Source organism: Nymphalis io, chromosome 15 (genome assembly GCF_905147045.1).
Source record: "Nymphalis io chromosome 15, ilAglIoxx1.1, whole genome shotgun sequence".
NCBI classification, from domain to species: Eukaryota; Metazoa; Arthropoda; class Insecta; order Lepidoptera; family Nymphalidae; genus Nymphalis; species Nymphalis io.
The window spans coordinates 8,063,899-8,086,738 of record NC_065902.1 but is presented as its reverse complement, the minus strand read 5'-3'; the positions used below and the strand labels follow the sequence as shown (position 1 = coordinate 8,086,738).

The 22,840-nt window shown below is 31.2% G+C and overlaps 1 protein-coding gene across 1 annotated transcript in view; it reads right to left on the bottom strand.

The window, feature by feature from the left end:
- Positions 1-22,840, bottom strand: part of LOC126773812 (G-protein coupled receptor Mth2-like) — a 73,289-nt gene that overhangs the window by 5,603 nt on the left and 44,846 nt on the right. Inside the window, exons 2-4 of the mRNA XM_050495007.1 lie at positions 1,077-1,294; positions 607-833; positions 31-216 (exon numbers count right to left, since the gene is read on the bottom strand). Coding sequence (XP_050350964.1) covers positions 31-216; positions 607-833; positions 1,077-1,294 — 631 coding nt within the window. The remainder of the gene's footprint in view (positions 1-30; positions 217-606; positions 834-1,076; positions 1,295-22,840) is intronic.

Here is a 22,840-nt window from a genome sequence, read left to right as displayed (position 1 = left end):
ATTTTCAATGAAAGTTATTGATACACTTACCCATTATGTTACAAGCTGTCGCTGGAAATGCGTGGCCAGCTAACTGTGTAGCAGCTAAGCAGCTAAATGCTATCGCAAGACAAATAGAGTGGCAAGCTAATGCTTTACCATGGGTGTCCCTCAATTCATTGATGAATATATAAACGCATGCCGTGACTATTAGAAATGGTACTGATATTATAAGACCTGAAAATGTAATCAAAATTAGATTTGAATATTCAGTCCGTTAAATTTATAGTTCTTTTAAATACTATTTCTTATTATACATATTTATATGTACTTTATTTTAGATTTTGATCAAGTTCATACAATTGTATTTTGCTCGATGTTTAAACAAAGCTATGCCACGACCACGAACTATTTAAAACCCCATAGCATATCATTGTAAATAATATATACAGGTTTCCTCACGATGATTTTCTTCCGTTTCTGTACGAGATACACAAATTAAGCACATACACAACTCAAGTGGTGTTGTTCGAATATGAAGATCTAGGTATTCCTTACACGGAACCACCTCAGAAATAGTATAATTATTAAGTATACTTATAAAGAGGTTTAATTTTTATGACTCACCCACAGCATAAGCAATAAGAGTAGCAGAAGTATGCGCTTCTTCTATAGGAGATGTAAAACAGACTAATGGAAGTGTAATTCCTGCTGGGTAAGATTCATTCCAGAATGTTTCCATACAAAAATCTCTAGTACCAAGAAGAGGTGGTTGACTAAATGGTACGAATAAAGAACCATTGAACAAAAGATAAAATTCATCTTTGCTAAATTTATCAGGTTCTAGTTTATATCTGTAAATAAAATATGCATTATTAAGACGAACATTACAATAGTAGAGTATAAATGTAGAATAAAATATACATTGAAATATTGTTTAAATTCAATTTACCGAACAAAAGATCAAAGAATATTATTTAGATAATTTATTTTTATCACGGTACAAGTTTCTACGAGTAACCTAAAAGAGACTCGTAGTCTTGCTCTTGTTAAACAAAATTCCGTACATGTTAAAACAGTTACACAGACGTAATTACCTATCGTAAGTACAGGGGTTTCCAACGATCGTCTCAAATACGTTGCTATCATAGCTCCAAATGTGTGTTTCGTTGGCTTTATGGAAAATCGGTTGAAAAGTTAGCGTGGATCGAGAACAGACTGACTTCAATTTTCCATCTTCAAATGATATAGAGAGATTTTGGCCACTCGCACAGCATTTTGGTACCACAGGCAATTGTTTCTTGACTTCCTCGTCCTGTAAAAAAAATAAATCAGATTTACGTAAATTCTGATGTTACGTTGAATCAACGTCAATTAAGCTAACCACATAATAGGCAATTTACTAAAAGGACAAGTTAATTTGGTTGTCATTTAAACAATGATATATGGTACGGATCATATGACAAGTGCCTAATCAGAATTCAAGGCGAGTATTTGATCTTTTGAGGTATTCATGAAAGAAATTTGACTGAGGCTAGCTGACGCAATGTTTGTCTTTAAAATTGGTCACGTAAGCGCCGAATATCTTGAACTCAATGCTTACCCTGAAATTAAGTTACGTTTTAATTTTATCCTTATTCTTATTTAAGGAACATAATATTCTTTACAAAACCTTAAATATATGAGATATTTAAAAAAGTTTTATTCACTAACTTTTAGTTTTTCTATTACAAATGCGTACAAATTAATACAATGTTATGTGATATCGAAAATTAATTTTTAATCATTTGAGTTTCATTTAATTCTAATCATTAAAAATATATTAAATTATAATAGTTTTATAAACGTTCGTATTGACGATGGATATACTTTTGACTGTTCCTTAGGCTCCGTTTAATTTTCCAAGATTTTATCATCAAATCCTAACCAGTTTTAACCAGTTTTCATGAATTGTATTAAGAAATAGACAAAATATTTAATTATATTATTGTATTTTTTAAAATATAAAATAAATTGTAATTTTAATTACATCTACAGATAATTCACTTGTGAAAGACACCTAACCAATTAGAATCAACATAAAGCAACCATTACTACACTCACTGTTCTCGTTTACTCTAAACCGCGCCACAGTTACGTATAGCTCGGCGTAATCCGGCACTAAATATTTCTACGAACATTCTAAGCATTTAAAGGTCTTAGAATAAAATTAAATAGTAACATAATTATATTAATATAAAATGAATTTACTATTAAATAAGAAGTCGGTGATAAGTATTCGCTCATAGTCACTGGCAAAGAAAAAAGCATAGACCACTTACACCGTGTGCACTGCTAACATTTGTTATTTCACATTTCGATTAAGTAATAAAATGTTTTGAACGAATAAATAAATTTAAAACATATATATATTTTAATTAAAATTCAGCATAGAGTTCGATCGCAATTAATGAGTTATTCAATATTAAAAGATATCGGTCATTCGTTAAATGGCTGATTACTGAAGCAGTGATTTTTCAAAACATTGATTTGACATTCGAAAGAAGAAGACACAACATTGTTTAACAAATTACACCCTAAACAACATTTGTAGGAAAAGCCGTATATGCTTATTAGTAAAAAATATCCGTGTCTTAAGACATGTCAGCACCGTAATGGATACCACTTGGCTCGATACCAAAAAAAACACGGTATAAAACCGTATTTTACCGGACCGTTAGTTATTATTTACAATACTATTTACTTAGTAATAACACGTCCCTTATGAACCGTAAACGTCGTGATGCTATATAAATGCCACGTTATATTTAAGGAAAACGAAATCTGCTATTTTTATTTTAACATTCAAATTAACGTTACTCAAAAATAATTTTTCAAATTCAATATTTTTAAATATCTGTAAAGTTGTGTAATGTCAATTGAAAACATGAGATTTTAGCTTAACAATGATTTAATAGCAGATTTATTCTTTTAAAGCAACTAATAAACTACTCCTAATAAAACTTCAGCCACAGCAGCTAATCTTAACCACTAGTAAATTGTAAAAGTGATATTATAAGTCACAAGAGCACAAAAATAGATGCACTCTCTATTTTGGACGTACAGGTTTCAAAAAACAATAAATTTTCATTTTACAGAGAAAATAAACTATTATTACTTTAATAATTTATGTACTTTGTGTATATGTAAAGTACATATTATTTTATATAATGTTTGTAAATTGTATGCAATAAAGACTTCATAAATAAATAAAATAAATAAATACAATTTTTATAATGCTTTTAAGGCCGTTAAAAATAAATGTTCAATTAAAAAACAAAGTGTGCTAAAAATAGACCCAACAAAGTTACAAACATAAACATTGGTTGCGAATTACAACCAGCGTCTCGCTCCTTCGTAAAGTTAAAAACTTCTCAGCTTTAGGAAACGTTGGAACAATTTGTTTTATACGGATTTATACGAGTTTTTCCTTTCTCTAAAAATATTCACTTCGGAACACGGGAGCTCGTGACGTCACTGTCAACTAGCAGAACAATCGTGACAGGAAACACCGTAAATATTTACTTCTCCCTCGAAAGTTTCAACGTTGCTCAATTACGGTTATTTCGAGATGTGGACTTGAGTAAAATTCACTGTACATGTATTATTATTTATTTATTACAGCAAGGCCAACGGGCAAATGGACCGCTTAAAGGTATGGCCAATGGGGTCACTTATTTGGAATCTAAGATGTGCCTTGTACCTATAATCTCACTGACTCACTCAACTTTCAATCGAACGTAGCAATACAAAGTATTGGTATCGGTGTGGTAGAATAACTGATGTCTGTAGTAAATTCAAATTTAAGTCAATTTATCTTTATATGTATAATCCCTCCTAAAGGGAAAAACCAATTTTAATGTTTTTATTTTGTATGTATTTGGGTCCTTGGATGGATCGCTGCGATCAGATTTTTTTAAAAAAGACTTATTTCGTTTCGTTAATTTGTACCTTTGATTATTTTCAATTTAATAATACCAAGAAATCATTTCGTCGTCTTTATCAAGCGGTCATTTACAATGCTTTCATTTAAACAGGCTTGTCTAATTTGGTGATAAGGTTGGTATTTTGGTACGCGATAAAACGATAAGAAGATTCTTGATATTGATATGAATTCGATTGCTTATTACAACGTTATCTAAATTAATTCAATCAACCGCTACTGAATCGCTACTATAGAAAACATATTTAAATAATCGCTTATATTTAAGTCAATAGAGATCATCAACATTTTGTTATCATTGTTATTTTAAATAAATGTTCACTGATGTTACCTTGGACTAAAATAATGATTTTTATTAATATATCCTAATTTCGTCCAGTAATTCAATCTTGGTGTGAAACTTATTTAATTTAGAATTAGCTTGACAAGTTCTTCGTTTCAAATTTTCGTCTGGATATTTGACGTCAATCAAACATACAAAACAACAAAAGGTATTAATTTTTACCAAGCTTGGCAGCTTTTCGTTTTTTTTTTAGTGATAATGTGTTATAAAACTATAGTTAATTTCTACATAGAGTTGATTAAAAATACTTTTGATTTGTGGTTAAGAATTTATCAAGCTAGTTATTTTAATAAAACTACTCCAAAAATATTAATATTTATTGAATGATTGTAAATAAGCTATGTGTGATTAATAGTACGCTTTATATTGTTTATTTCTAGAAACATATAGACGTATACGATACAATAGTTTTTCCGATAGTCGAGGCAACGTAAAGTCCGAAATTTATTGCGAATAGTGCGACAATAGGTGTAAGAAAAAAAAACTAATCTCGTATCGTTCGATAACATGAGAAAGTATACGTTTTTACTTTGAAACTTCAATGAAATAACAAAGATGGCGCAGTGACTAAAATATGAAAATCTTTTTTTTACGTTATACGTTATATATGTTTAGGCGGACGGGCAAATGGGCCATGTGATGTTGAGTGGTCACCATATTGGCGATTTAAGAAGTATTAACATTCCTTACATCGCCCAACCTGGCAGTAGGGCTTTGTTCAGGCTCGTCTGGGTAGATACCACCTACCCAGGGTAAGGGTGAGTGAGCCAGTGAGCTACGGGTGAGTGAGCCAGTGTAATTACAGGCACATGGGACGTAACCTCTTAGTTCCCAAAGTTGGTAGCGCATTGACTATGTTGGCGATGGTTAACATTTTTTACAATGCTAACGTCTATGGGCATTAGTGACCACTTACCATTAGATGGCCCATTTGCTCGTCCGCCTTACTATTCTATAAAAAAAACTATTTATTTATATTCTCTGAATGAAAAATTGTAAATCGCTAAAATAAATTAAACGAAAACATGGTAATAACAATTTGTATTGCAATAAAACCTTAAGAAATGAGCTCTTTACCTAACCAAACCTATAAATTAAAGCGGATTGACCTGGAATAGTCTTAGGATTGAAGAAAGCTTCTAGATCCTTAATGCAGATTCGCCCTTAGACTTCACTCCTCTTTGAGTATTATCTGAAGCAACTGACTTAACAGAGTTGATAATTGAGTAATTCACTAAGAGTAATTTGTTCAAAAATAATGAATTTAGAGGAATCAGAACTTGATTATTTTTTTATACTTTGAATATAAATAAAACAAAATTGATAAAAAATCATTTAGACACAAAATTAATTATGCTATTTAAGATTGGAAAAACGTAAAATCCTTATTAATTGTGCATCAATATTGCGCAACGGAAGTCTCCATAAAATTCAGTTTCCTATTTAAGGCCTTATAATACTATTTATTATATATTGCTGCGCTGTGTAATTAATCATCCAGTCAGGACATTGTCTATTATATTTACATAGATATGACTCGACATAATATATATGTTGAATAAAGCAATTAGTATAAAGCTGACGGGTTCAAATTGAATAATGATCCGTGCAATTACAATTCAATGAATCTGTTAGTTTTCGGTTTAGAATAAAAAAACGACATTTTCAAATCCTAGAAAGATTTTAGAAAGAGAAAACATTAGTTGTTCGTCATTGTGCAATATTAAGTCATAACAATAAAATGACGATATAAAACAACCATTTGAGTTCAACTGTTTTACATTACAGCGCACGTTAAATGTCATGATCGTTACATATGGCAATGTTCACTTGCCACTGATTAATTTATAGTCCAAGCGCACGCTTAAAAATTGAATTTTTACAATTTTCAAGATTAATTTGTAATAAGAGTATTAAATTTTATTAAACTTAGTTTCGTTAGTTTATATTTGCGTTAATTTGATGCGTGGAAATTATTAAAAGATAAGGTCTTAAGAACTTGAGTCTATTTATTGAGTTTGTACTATCGAGATTAAATTGACAGCGATTTTTAACGAACTGTGGAAAGGTTTAATTAAGTTATTTATGTCACACAATTGTCATATTAATATGTAAATATATAATTGTATAAAATATAATTAGATATTTTGTTTATAAAATCGAAGTTATTGTATAATATCATATACAAATAAAATAATATAAATCGAAAAAAAGATACTACATCTTGCTTAGGATTAGATTAGATATACATATGTATATTTGTTTACATATTCATTATCTTTATCTGATTGTCACGAATCTTCATAACATTATACGCGTGGATATAACAACACAATCACACTTGAAATGTTGATGGGATTTTAATTAAAAAAACTTGGCATAGAAGTATTTTATATCGTGAAAAGGAAATTGTTTTTATTTATGTTTTATTGGTACTGTTTGTTGTACACCACATTTTATTTGCGTTTGTGTTTTGAGTTGAAACATAAAGTCAAGATAAAAACATTTAATTCGAAAAAGGAACATTGCAGTTGCTCAAGCCCGTCCGTGTAAATACTCATCAGATATTCTACCGCCAAACAACAGTATTGTCGTGTTCAACCGGAAGGATGTAAAAGTCAGTAACTACAGGCACAAGAGATATAACATTTTAGTTCGTTGGGTTGGTGGCGTATTTGTGATGTAAGGGATGGTTAATATTTCTTACAGCGCTAACGTCTATGCTCAGTGACCAATTACCTACCTAATTTATATTTAAAAAAAAGTTACATCTCCCATAATAAGACAGAGAAATCCAGCGATGGTATACTTGACTTTTACTAAAAAACTATCGAGTAGAGACAGGCATTTGAATGAACGTACAGACATTTGCTCAGCACGTGGGCAGGTAATAAGAAAAACCTCAAGTACTCAAGTCACGTTTTGGATACGTTGAAATAAGTAGGATAACAAGGAAAGGGGTAAACAATGTTAGATATCTTGGTTTGGCAGTAAATGATATATCGCAGACAATAAAATTTCTACTCTCTACATGCTCTAAATAAGAGTTCGTTTAACTTGAAAACTTTTGGCACAGTGTGCAAAGTAAATTCAAATGTATTTTTTCGCAGGTTTTCTTTATATTGAACGCAAAAATGTTTATTACATAAAACTTTTATGAATAAAAAATATTTGTTATTCATTTATTATGGAAAGAAGGTAGGCCTAAATATTTTTAACTTTCTAATTATTCTACCACGCGAAAGCAATGTTTCATTTGTCTATGTTTTGATATTAATGGTTAGTGAATCTTATATGCCCTAATAAAAATGAATAACGAGTGCGACGGCACGTGACAGTAGTGTAACCTACCCGTTAAATCGTTAATAAAAAAAGTCTATAACTAAGAAATTTAAATTAGTTATAGCATGTGAGAGAAGTTAAATTAAGAAATTAAATTTTTAATTTCATCGCGTATAAAAAATTCACATAAAAAGGTCAGGATTTGTATGAAACTATAATTTCATTAATATTTCCCGAAGATTTTTGTAAGGTAAGGTTCAAAATCAAACAATAAATAACTGAGTAGTATATCAGGATAAAAGATTGAGCGCGAAATAATTAAATGGGTTTTTCGGGTAGTGATGGAAAATAAATATTGCTTGAAGGTACGTGTCATTTTGTTTTTTTTTTTTTAATATATCTGCCAACGAGACATGGGTTCACTTATATTACATGCAGATATTTTTTTTATTTTTTTGTATAATATATTTTTTTAAATATCATACTAAATGATTAATTTTGGTTTTTTATTTTTTAGCATTGTAAATCTGTATTTCTGGTTTTTATGATCTAAAATTCTGTGATATCTGTAAAATTTTAATGATATAAGTTAACCTATATAGTTCAAATAATTGTTTCTTGCTCGAATCAATGAAAACTTTGAGGTGTAGTTCTCAAATTCACAGTTACAACCTAGAGTATAAACGATGGTGCCACACGATACACTCGTAACGTACACTCACGTACCACGGAAAGCACATCAAGCCATAAGTCCTCTGCCTGAACTCTTTTAATTCATGTAGGATTATATGTATATATATATTTCGTAATTTCCGATATGGATATATATATTTCGTAATTTCCGATTATGAAAGCAAGGAAATAAAAAGTGTAACCTGTACACTATAATACGACCTGCGCAAATGTCCAGTATCCGTGGAGGTCGTGAGATTCGTAGTCGTCAGACGTCGTCATCAGATTTATAATAATTATAAATTTTCATTTAAATACAAATATCGCCTACAGCTAAGAAAGCTTACAAATGCTTCATCATATTAGGTATTAATACACAATAAATTATTAAATATAAATGATAATTAAGAAAACAATAATTAAAATTAAGCTTTCTATTTTCGGCAGGCGCACTCTCTATTCCCACACTCATCGTTCTGTGTAACGGCAAAATAGAACATACTGCGCCTGATCGTGTCGTGATGAAAACGGTCGTGGAATGTCAGAAAATGATATGCTACATTGACCGTCATAATTATAACATTTCAAGAATACGCGCATCCAAATAGTATATCATCATTAGTTGCTTATTTCACGGGTAAGTAACGAGTAAGTGCCTACAGAATAGTCCTGCTGGACCAACAGCTTTAAGTGACTTCCGAGGCAAAGGAGTGTAACACGGCCATCTTGCTAACTCTAGCTGTTACTAAGAATTTCTTGACAGAAAAATCCAATAACATTTATTGGTCTGAACCGAGTCGTATAAGCTAGCTACTAGACAAACGAGACAGTTTAATTTTATAATACTAGTAGAAAAATCCGAGTTAGGGTGTAGTATTATTTATCTACTTCAGCATAAATATATGGTTTGTCTTTGGTAACAGAGAAGAAAAGGCCAATGACCGCTTAGTAGTTTGAAACAAATCTCTCTTTTTTCATGAAAAAATAAAGATATGCTAGCCTTCGTAGTAATGGATCAAACGGTATTGAGGTCTATTAATCATAACCAAATATACTAGTATCGATGTCATATAAAAAAATTTTAAGTAAAGTTTGTTATAAATTGCGATAGTAATGTTACAGCCAATAAATGTAGCACAGCCAGTTTAAGTGAGAAAGATGATTTGATATCATTACTACACACGAAATCATAAATGTAACATGTGGAAACCTCAGCGGTAACAACTTGGATTTAAACTCGCGACTTCAGCAAAAGATTCATCGCAATTAGCACATAATTATATCTTAATAAAAACCTATTCCTGTCTCTTTCGTAAGCTTGGGACATTTTAATTGAATAAACCAGAACTTGAGAATTTCACCGCGTATTTCGAGAAAGTATTTTAATAGGACGTTTTGTGGAAATGCAGTCGAAGAAAAGATAAGGCAAATTAATTTCTTTTATTTCTGATTATCTGACGTCGCAATCTCTCGCCGCCCTAATATATATCGCTTAGCATTTCTGCTCTAGACAGTCGTGTTTGTACTTAAAGATATTTATTTCGGCACTTTGGCCAGTATCTTTGCGGAGAGAATACTCATATTAACAGAATTCTATCTAGTGAGAATAAATTCGGTGCGTTGAGGCCTCGGGGCAATCTCTTTAAGTGGCCTCCGTAGAGACTCAGTCTTATCGGACTTTATTAGTTATTTATTTCGAGTTAGATCCCAAGGTTTGGAATGTCCTCCATGTGAATTGCATTATTTTTCTTGTGTTTCAATGATATGCGATAACGAATTAAATTACATCAAATTATTACATTACATGACAAAAAAAAATATGTCTATATTCAATTAATTAAAACCAGTATAACTTAATGAAGTGCGTTACACTCAGCCCTTTTAAAACTTATGATTTCGTAAGAAAAGTTTATTTCTGTATAAAAAAAAACAATTATATTAAATATTTAATACTCCCACAATATACAAAGAGTTATTAGAAGTTAGTATAATTTAGATGTGATCGATAATTCGATCAAATTTAGAATTTTGTCTATAAATAATGACAGCATCGTTATATCAGATGACTGTCTCTGATTCGACTGGTCCTCAGCTCAACTTCTTCAAGTTTACTTTTTTTTTGTATGACAACTGTCACGGTTACTTCAATATTAGAATGCCGTAGCTTCAAATGTCCACTCAATCTCATTATATGATCTAAAGCCCTCAATTTAGTTAACAAAATAAACAATCTTTATAGGAACATTTCATATTTATAAACGCCAAGTTATTTTAATAAATCCTCAAAACGTTTACACTTTCTTACATTATTTCAATGTTACATTTTTAACGTTAAAAAAGAAGACGCAACAATGTTGTGAAGAAATAACCTTCCATTGATACCGGCATCTCCTTAATAGGCTTAACAGTGGAACAATAAGACGATATCTTCCGTGTTCCCATTCCATGACGTATACATCGTCCATAAAGCAACTCCCATAAAATGTGTATTTAATAGCGTGTATTGGCTTATCTCGAGACATGACGAGATATCGACGTGCGGCCGGTAGCCCGACGGTGACAGTCGGAGATAACAAGCGCCCACGCACCGAGCCCTCAACCAGCCACTATATAAATCACGTTTCACGACAACCCAGTTCCCAGAATGGCGCCTAATTGAAAGAAATTTTATTTACGAACCATGAAAAATATGATAATACGACTTTGAACGGTCGTCATTTTGAGAAATGGTTGAATGGTAGGTTTTTATATGATCGCCCACGTGTATGTCAGTACGTTGTACGATATGCGTCAGTGGAATTACATCTGCAACTCGTTATGTTAATTGTATAGTATCATTGAACCCTAGAATCATGTCGTGAGGATTTATAATAAAACAAGTAGTAACATATATTCATCGACGTCTCTTGTGTATTTTATTTGATTGCGCCGTCTTATTTATTCATGCACATTATTCAAACACTAAAATGTTTGTGGCAAATGTTTAATAAATCACAGCAGTTGCTAATAGCACTATTTCTAATGTAAAATAACCAAATGAATTTATTTCAATGTTTATGAATTTAATGAATTATTTAGTGTTGTTAATTTTTTTCTATTTATTCTGGCATTATACTATAATAAAGTACTTATTAAAAAAAGTCGAGATGGCCCAATGATAAGAACGCGTGAATCTTAACCGATGATCGTGGGTTCAAGCCCGGGCAGGCACCACTGAATTTTCATGTGCTTAATTTGTGATTATAATTCATCTCATGCTTTACGGTGAAGGAAAACCTGCATGTGTGTAATTTCACTAAAATTCTGCCACATGTGTGTTCCACCAACCTGCCATGGAGAAGCTCCAAACCTTCTCCTCAAAAAGGGAGAGGAGGCCCTAGCCAAGCACTGGGACATTAACAGGCTGTTACTGTACTTTACTGTTTTTAAAAAAACTTAAGATCAGGTTATAAAGACTTCAATTGTGAAGATAGATTCATAATTTTTGCATATAGTGCAATGATGGATGAATAGCAAAATAATATTACAAAATAAAAATGTTAAATTTACTCATTTTTATGTCTATAATTCATATGGTGCTCGGCAGTGAAACATCGTGAGAAAACCCGTGTCAGATGAGACTCTGTCACATGTATATCCACTAACCCACATTCGAACAGCAATATATAGCAGCTATGGAATATGTAAAAACCATTTCTTCAAATATTGCTAATACTTCTGCTGTAATACGAATATGTTTCAAGAGAATAGAACCAGATGTTTTGGAGTTGCGTGATGGAACAAGCTCTAAATATTCTCTTTCCGTATCCGTAACAGCCTGTGAATGTCCCACTGCTGGGCTAAAGGCCTCCTCTCCCTTTTTGAGGAACAGGTTTGGAGCTGCTCCATGGCGGGTTGATAGAACATACATGTGGCAGAATTTTAGTGAAATTACACACATGCAGGTTTTTCTTCACCGTAAAGCACGAGATGAACTATAATCGCAAATTAAGCATATGAAAATTCAGTGGTGCCTGCCCGGATTTGAACCCACGATCATCGGTTAAGATTCACGCGTTCTTACCACTGGGCCATCTCGGCTTTTTTTTCATTCTCTTCATCTCTCTTAACTTTATTAATATTATTAAAAAAAGTGTACTTCCCCATACTCGTCATGTAGAGCACCTATCATCCTACAGTTATTTGTAAACACGTACAAACGCGGGGGCGTGTGACGAATTCAATAACATACGCCACTTTCCAAGGAGATTATCTACTTAACATCGCTTCATATAGCTTTATAACTAATATTAAAATAAAAATATGTGTATCCAGTCTTATATACTTCTTTAACAAAAGAGACCCTTTATGTATGCAATCCAAGATCGTAAATGATCAAAAAATTGTTATCTGGAGGCAAGTAATCTTCTTAATAATTTGTTAACATTAAATCAAGTTACAATCGCCTTTAAGTCCTCTATTTATAATTGGATTTTGAATGACAATTAAAATGAAAATCGGCTTACTGAGCCTTAATTCTATACATCTGCCGATCGATATTCGGAGCGTATCGTCACGTTTTACGCGTCAGCTAGTGCTATTCAAAGCTATATATCGAGTAGCTATCCAGCTTTACTTAGAAAAGGTATAAAATTTGTTTGTCGTCTGCGTCTACAAATAGAGCCCTATAACTGGCGCCCACGACAACCGGTAAATTGCATCATACAGTACTAGACCATTTCCTTGGACTGAGATGTATTTAATTATTTTGTGTAAATTATTTCACTTAAACAGAAATTTATTTAAATAACTGATTGAATATCTTTTGCTCTGATGCAACAATCTACTGACATAAAGTTATGAAATTTACCTCTCAATAAATAATTTGTATCAATTAAAAAAAATTAATTGCTTTTTTAACGATTACATAATCTTAAAAAAAATAGTTTTGTAATGTTTACTTGATTCGTTAAATAATTTAATTATCAACTTAAATACATTTTTTTAATATGTTATAAATAAGTTAAAAATTAAACACTAATTTCTTATATTATAACTGTAAAGTAATTATTATAATATTTAAAGACAAATATAAGAAGAATATATATATTCACATACCCAGTTAAAGTACTTAAAAGTATAACACAAACAAAACCTTATAAGAAAACATATTTAAGAACTTAAGCGAAATCGCTTAGAATCAATTGTGAAGGATAATCTCATTCTATAAACAAATGAAAGCGCCTAAACTTCGTGACCGTACCGCTTATTTGAACAATAAGGCTCGTTTACATTATTCCAATAACATCTTATAACCGTTGGTTCATAAATCCATCCTAAACTTTAACCCGTTGGAGGCGGAACGGAGAATTCAATAACATTCTGATTGTTGAAGAGATTGCACCATCCGCATACCATCTTTGTGCATTTATCTGAGGCACTTCTGTTGCATTTCCTAAGTCTGATATGCTATGACCAATCGTAAATAAGACAGGTTAAGTTATGAAACCTATAATTGTAATTTATGTATAAACTGTAGCTGTTTCCTTATTGATATTAATATTAAAATATTATATTGTATATATTTTCAGTTTACAAGCGAATATATCGAATTCATATCATGAGCTTTTTTAAAATTAGACCCACATTATTAATAACATTTTAACAGTTTTTTTTTAGATATATAATTCGTTGATTTGAATTAAATCATTGATTTTATCACTTTGAAGTAATATCGGTTACATAAACTTAATTAAGGAACTATCTTGAAATCTTGAGGACTACAATCTTCCTATCAGCATCGTTCACATGCAATTACTTTAATTTAAAACGGGGGTGTCAAATACCATTCATACTTAACGAAGGTTGCGTTCCCGTAATACCTTATCGAAGATATCAATAAATTTTCATCAAGATAAAATGAATTTGCCTCACGCGATCCGAGCCGGCATCCATCCCGTCAAGATGCCGGTCGCGTGAAAGATAATGGAAGGTAAATATTTGCTAGAGCTGCCACAACGTAAGGGCGCATTTCCATTGTTTAACGGAACACTTTGCTTGCATAAGCCCAATACACGCCCCAATATTTACTACATTGAAGTATCTCAGTCAATACTTCAATATGGTAGGTAACAGTCTGGTTGGTGTAGTAGCTAGTTTATAATGCTAGATCCAAGGTTTAAGGTCGGGGTTGAGTTAATTAGTTTTTAATTTTTTTGGCAAAATATATTCGAAACAACCTAAAGTTACGTAATTGGCACTGTGCACGCTATATTACAATATTTGCGTGCGCAGATACTTTCTCTATTCTTTCATATATCTATAGCTCCATATTCCGATGGGTTGGCTAAGGCGATCGTACTGAGTCGGAGCTTTTCCGGAGCACGAGAGCACTGCTATGCCTATTTCTGTACGGCTAGTTATCTCTTACCAGAAAAAAACCAATAGCCCATCCCCATAGCCCCAATCTGCAGCCACAAAAGCCAGCCACAATACCAACGTAGTAAATTTTTGTTTATAGTATATAAGGTAGGTAACGATTATACTGCTCGGATGTTCCAGCACAATGCGAACGGTTTTGTCCAAGCCTTGTCTAAACAGAAGCCCGACATAATAGAAACGCGCTAGTAGCAATACTCGACAAACCTGTCCCATTTCATTTCATATCCCATCTAATGTTTGCATAGCATTATCTTAAAATCATTACTTACGTGGTCACCGCAATCAATTCTCTTGATTTGTAACAAATAGAAGGCTTGAACAATAATATTTTACGTGTATAAGAGTTCATTTAAGTTGCTTATCTATTCTTAGGAAAAGGCTTCAACTTTTATTAAAGAGGTTGTTTGGAGCTTATTTCATTACGTCGTTTTAGTGCGCTTTAATGAATATAGTAACGGCACAAACACAAGCGGTTTTCATCACGGTGTACCTATAATAATTAAACTCTTGAAAACTCGGCATTGTCTTCTCGTAAAGCCCTCGAAGTTGTTTTGTAGAGCAGAGCAGATCATTTTTGATTTTTAAATTTGTTAAGTATTTGTTTATTATCGACGTTTGTATTACATTTTTTGTTTTTTTTTTATATATATACAAGTTATTGAAAGTTACTTAAAGAAGGAGAAGATTTCAAAAATCTACTTATTTTCAAAAACTAAATATCGATTATGTGTTTGAAATATATTTGTTGTATATGTTTATGTATCTAGATACGTGAACGTTTATTTCATATATATTTTGTAAAATGAATTATAAAATGGAATCCAAATCTATTTTCTGAAATAAAATTGAATCAATAAAATTTAAATCAACATATATTCATGTTTTTTTTTTCAGTAATTTATTTACATAAGTATTATTTACAATAAAGCCTATATGTTTATCCGTTCCGTTCTTCTGGGTAAAAAACCAGCCTTCCTGTCACTAGTAGACACAAAAAGAAGGGGTGCTAGTTATATTTTTAATAAAAGTTTTAAATATAAATATTAATAAGGGCACCAAAAGCATTTTAATTTAAATTATACTCGAAGATAGTTATTAAATAATATTTTCCAATGTATATGATAATTTTACGATTATAAATGATAGCTTTACATATTACAGAATATGCAAAATGTACAGCGAGTTTATTTAAATAAAAAACTTGTTGTAATTATCAAGATTATTATTCGTTTGCACGGGAAACTGAGTTCATAACCTTCATTGGCTTTTCAGTTTTAATATAATTACGTAAATACCAATAATATTTCACAATATTTGCTTATTAACATTTATTATTTGAAGTCATTTTATTATTTATGTTTTTCTAATTTACATCAAATTATTATTATTTTATTTAGAAACGAAGGCAGACGGAATATACCACTCGATGATGATGTTGAGTGTTTACGTCTGCCTGTACACTTCAAGGGTAATATCGCTAACCACGTAATCTAAGCCATTATATTTCTTGTACCTATCGTCACACTATCTCACTCATACTTTAGATCGGAATACAAAATTATAACGTTTTGACGTTTAAAGATCACCTCAACGGTGTTACCAAACCTGATACATTAAAAAAACCGTATTCAATATTCATTATTCGTTCATAATTAATTCATTAACTTAGAACAAACAACCAATAAAGTTAAGGCTATGTTAAAGTTTAATCAAATATGTATTTGAGCACGTAATTAAACATTAAAAAACACGCTAGTGTCAATCTACCAAGTATTACATATCATATATACTGTAAAGTACTTATGACAAACAAACCAAATGAGCCAAAGCGTGAAGGTCCAATTGGTTAGTTATTGAGAGGTTCTATTACATATACCTTCTGGTTTTATCATCTTATCAGCTCGTTGTTATCAAATTGTTATCCGAAAAAAATGTACTTGCTCATATTCAAGCCGATACGACGAAGAAGGGTATCGACTTTTATTAGAATAATAATTAATAAATATTCTTCGAATCTTAATAGCCTTTATTGTATGTTTTAGCAATATAAAAACTCATAATACTTTTGATCTACGACCTTTGCCAAACTTCTTTCATCATTTCAAAATAATATAATTACATCATTCAGTGTAACTTGGAAAATGTTCACAGAAAATTCGAAATTAAAACGCTTAATCCAATAAAAACCGATACAATTTACGCCTCTGGAGAGTTACACCATTAATCATTTTTAGGGTTCAGTTTTGACTAACGAGAACCTTATTTGTTCCTTTTTTGACTTATAAAATTGTTTTATAAATAATTCATATCGTAGAAAATTGTGAGTTAAAAGTGTGATAAATTCCGTGCCTAAAGAAAGTAAAGAAAAGTAAAATTCAGTTAAATTTAACAAATGTATTATCTATAATTATGGTTCTGTAATAAAATTATTTAAAAACTTTCCAATACAAACAGCAGACACAGTAATTAAACAAATGCCATTAGTCATATATGACTCACAGGACATGAAAGTCTCAATTTAATGTATGAAAACAAATTTAAGCAAATAACTCAAAACTATATTAATAAAGTTAGTCGTTTTGGCAGAAATTACAGCAGAATAAATCATTTAAAAAACAAGCTGTTTGGCGGCCATTTTAAAAGAAACTCATTATTTATTTTAACTCGTTCGGTTAGGTAGGACTGGCTTAAAATTCATTTGCAAGATTTACCTCATACATAATAATACACTTACAGGTGAATTTAAATAAAAGCATGTCAAAAGCAGAAAATCATGCACTTAACAATTTTAAGATGTCATTTATTTAAGCGGCAACCTTTATAGCGTCTAAGCCGAATGCAATTATCGGACCGAAATTAAATTATTCCATAGCATCGAACAGGTGGGATTAGTCTAGGGGAGACTGTATAAAGAATTCTATACTGAGTGGTCATTATAGCTAATAGGCTTACGTTTTTGAAGTCTTATATTATATTAAAGTAATTACCTATTAATACTTTTAACATTTATTTTTATTCAACGTATGATTATGGACCTTTTGTTGGCACCAGACATTGGTCTTATGAATATGAATTCGTTTCGGAAAAAAATCATTTTATATTGCAATTGAGTTCAAATAAAGATATCATCTAAAGATTTTTTTTTGTTTTTAACATTAAATATGTTTTGGAAATAAAACTATAAACATATAATATTTTTTGAGATTTAATTTTACGATTTCGTTTAAATCAAATTTATGCTATACTTCCTTTGCGTGAATTATAATTATTTTACGAACGAGCCGAAACGAAACAGTTTTAATAACAATAATAATATAATAGTTTTGCCTCGATATGGCTCAATCCTCTTCACAACAGCTTGTTTTATATATAACGTGTATTTTAAACGCAAGTTTTGGTTTCAGGCCTAAAAACACGTTACGAGAATATATAAAACAAATATTTGCTCAACAGTAGATTCATTTAAAGGAGAGATGCATCTAGATGTTTCAAGTATCAGGATGTAATCCTTCGTTAATTAGACCATACTGGCAGTTTAACTGTTCACAGATGGTATCAGCTTCGTAACAATCGAGTGTAAAATCAACGAACACAACCAATGGCAATCGTCTAATTAGATTATATTGATCGCTTCACTCCACGTTACCGTGAGTAACTTGTTTTCGTGTTGTTTATTTGGTAGCGTCTATATTTTGTTATTTTTTACATTACATTACAACAATTGTTAATAGTTTAATTGAATTCGTTATCTGGATAAATATTTGGTAATGCAATCGAAGCCGAGATGGCCCTGTGGTAAGAACACGTGAATCTTAACCGATGATCGTGGGTTCAAACCCGGGCAAGCACCACTGAATTTTCATGTGCTTAATTTGTGATTATAATTCATCTCGTGCTTTACGGTGAAGGAAAACATCGTGAGGAAACCTGCATGTGTCTAATTTCACTGAAGTTCTGCCACATGTGAATTCTACCAACCCGCATTGGAGCAGCGTGGTGGAATAAGCTCCAAACCTTCTCCTCAAAAAGAGGAGAGGAGGCCTTTAGCCCAGCAGTGGGACATTCACAGGCTGTTACGGTAATGCAATCGAATTCATGCGAACCGATACACGCTTAGTATTAATATATCTTAGTTCAATTATTAAGTTATATATAGTAACAAACATGGATTTGAATTGTGAAAATTAAATTATTAATTCAGAACCTCACCTGCAAAACACATGATGTCCAATTTGGGTCGACCATTAATAATTAAAACATAACATTTACAATGGAAGAATGTATTACACAGTTTTTTGTTTGTTTTGGGTTATATGTATAATAATAATTGTATCATCATTTTTAATCATCGACGTCGACAAACGAGGGATGTTATAAGTTCGACATTTGTCTGCGGATATGTCCGTATGTCTGAGGCTTTGTAAATCCTCAATGAATGATCTGATTTCATTGGGTTTTTTTTTATTGGAATGCTGTGTTAATCGTGATATCTATTAGCTATGCTTGAAGAAATCATGTCAGCAATACTTAGTATTTTGCGGATTGAAAGGTGTGTCAGCCAATGTAACTACACAAGAGACATAACGACATAAGTTGGTGGCGCCTTAACGATACAAGGAATGGTTAATACATCTACCAGTGCTTATGTCTATGGGCGGGCACTAACCATCAGGTGGTCTATTTGCCATATATATATGATAATTTATAAGAGAATAACTGATGAGAAAACGCTACACGCCAAGTTTGAACAAGCCCCTTCAATCAATAAGTAAACCATAGGTAGTTGAAGTCGTTAAAGAGATAAATTAAATATTTTTATCCGTAACGTTCATTTTCATTCGCTCAAAACAATCAATTTGAATGTTCTCAATGTAAATAGTTGATTGTGTTTAAACAGCGCGCATCAATATTATTAACAAATAATAACTTAAATTGAATGGATAAATGTTATAAGAGAAATATACTCAAATGTAAACTGTAAGTTATCGGGCAATCTTATTTGCTCTCGCTATCTCTTTGTTAAGTCAAGTGATATAGGAACTAGAGAGAGAGCTCTTAATCGTATTGTAATAAAAATGACGTCTCAGCTATATTTCTATACATACATATATGAATATATACTCATTACTTTTTTGACGCTTTGTATGTCTCATGTATTTGTCTTTCAATAATTATGTATTTTTCGCTTTGTATTCCTTTACTAGTTTTCCAACCGTTTGCTCCTTATATGTATTAGAATGATTTAATTACGAAAGATACTAATACTGCCAATTAATTACAAATAAACAAACATCTACACATAAAAATATTCAAGCAGTAGTAATCCAAATATGAATATAACGGATTTTCCGGATATATGCATATGTTAAAAATATATTAATCGTAAATATGCATAAGCAGTTCGATTCTCAGAATACTTAAAAATTTAAATAAAATCAAAGTAAATATTGGCACATTTGTAATCAAACAGCGAAATATCGGAACAATATAAAACTACTTAAGTAACTTCTAACCACAATATTTGTAATTCACGCGCAATGTTTAAGTAAATGCCGCGGCTTCGCAATACATTGAAGATAATAAAAACAGCTGGTGTTGTTTTGTTCCTGCAAAGCGTCAATGGATAATGAACGTTTATATCAATTCGTTTAATTTATGTATACAATGCAAGAGCAATAAATCTCTGAAGCCAACAAATACATTTGTTGGAAGCGTTTACACAGACATACAAACATTGGCTCGTGAACACAAACAGATTGAAAAGAGCTTTAATAGACACAGGTGTTGAAAGATTACTGTGGGTTTAATATAAATATAACAATTGAGATGTTCTTGTTTAAGTTTAACCGACGCAATCTTAGTTTAGCTTATTGATGGAGTTTTTTTAGGTTTTTTTTTTAGGAATGTCTACATTATGGAAATTACCTCAATTATTTTTATTACAAAATTCCTTTGAACTAAATGGTAATATTTACGAATTCTGCTTCAAAAATAGTAATAGCTAATAAATAATTCGCGTACATAGTGTTTCAGATGTATACTTAATATATAAATCTTAAATATGAACTAAATTTAAATTTTATGAACATTAATGTTTTTAATTATATTCTTAGTAAACCTTCGAGTATTTCGGCAATTATATATATATGAATTTGCTAGTGATTCCCTCAAACTGTATTAGTCTTAGTTTTTGAGCCTTTTTGATTTAATTTAGCGTGTAACGATGGAGCCAACATATACAGTAACAGCCTGTGAATGTCCCACTGCTGGGCTAAGGCCTCCTAGCCAGGCCAGAAGAAGATTTTGGAGCTTATTCCACCACGCTGCTCCAATGCGGGTTGGTGGAACACACGTGATAAAAAAAATATGTTTATATATAAACGGATGTATATATGTTTGTCTTCTATGCGTTCCTAAAAAATAACGTACAGACACGGACACACGACTTCGGATCAAAAACGACGAAAAAAACATAATACCACGATGCATTTTCGAATAGCCATAACAATACGACGTATTTTTTTGTTATGACGCCATTAATCTTTAAAACTTATTATTTATAAACCTTTATTTTTCAGCTACCATATTGAGAATATCAAAGTTTACTAAGCGCAGACATTTAGAGTCACGATAGCTCCAAGTAACTCGATAAGGGATCATAACGTCTAAATGTCCCTAAAACTAAGACGTCGCTGCTTTCGGGAAACTGTCTGGGGCCAAGGGTGCGGTACTTAATTTAACATTATGCCACGAACCACGGCTGTCAATACGAATACTCAAAATAAATATAATATGGTATTTGACCATAAGAATAACATTAGACATGTTAGATGCAGATACATGTATTCGTATTAAATTCTCAATTAACGGTGCAGAAAACGACAAAATTTTGTAAATTCAGACGACATATTTATTTATTGAAATAGTTACACCATCAACTTATCACTGAGCACTTAAAATTAATAAACTAAAATAAATAATATTGCGAAGTGATGCGTCTTTGCAAAAAGCTGCAACTAAAAACTTGTAAATAAATTTAAATCAGTATATTAATAAACAAAAGGCCGTTTAACAAGAAAATACTAACAAAAAACAAATGTAAATTTCATAAGACTTTTGAATATAACCTTGACACATTTGACTTTCATAGAGACGGTGCAACGATGTCACGAATAACAAGAAACAAACAGCAAAGAAAAATAACTGTTTCAGAGGCGTTGAAGTTTTAAAACGTATTACGTAACAAGGTTCTCTACACGAACAAACAGACGCTCCATTAGTGCTAATTGTGTTAGCCGGTTATATGTTTACTTCAACATTCCTTGTTATACATCATGCACCTTGCAAAAGTTCATTAAGAAATTTAATAATACCTTAAACAACCAATACAATAAAATAAACACTAATAAAAAAAAACATCGTATACAAATTAAAAAAGGTTTTAAACCAACAAGGTCTTATACAATAGTATAAAGTAATCGTCATTTAATTTGTCAAGCAATAAATAGCTCAGTACATAAAGGCAAACACTTCCTACATTACGTGACGGCGGTCAGGTAACAGTACTAATATATTTACAGCGATATTTACTGTTTAGAAACAACTTTGGTAACACGACATACTATTTATTTGCTACAATGTACAAATTTAAAGAAAAATTTAATGATTATAGATTCAGTAACTATGCAAACTTTATATTACTTTGAATATAGAGAGATAAATTTAAGTAAGTTGATGCAACAAAGGAATGTGAGCAATAAAAAAATAAACACTCGTAAACTATACTATATACAGTAGATATAGGTATTTACATGTGTAAAGATTTATCTTACTTATTACATAAAAAGATCGATATATATATATATATATATATATATATATATATATATCGATCTAGAATGGACTAATCTTATCTTATTTACATAAAATAATTTAACGCTGTTTCAGTAACAGTAACAGTAACAGCCCGTGAATGTCCCACTGTTGGGCTCTCATAAAAAACATCTTTGATTATTACACCGTGGTGTTAAAGCGCCGGTTGGTGGCACACATGTAACATTACATCCGATTTAAGCATTTGTGGATTTAAATTTCAAATCCGCGATCTTCGTTTAAGTTTGATATGTGATGGGTAATCTTAATAATAATAATGAATTTACCGT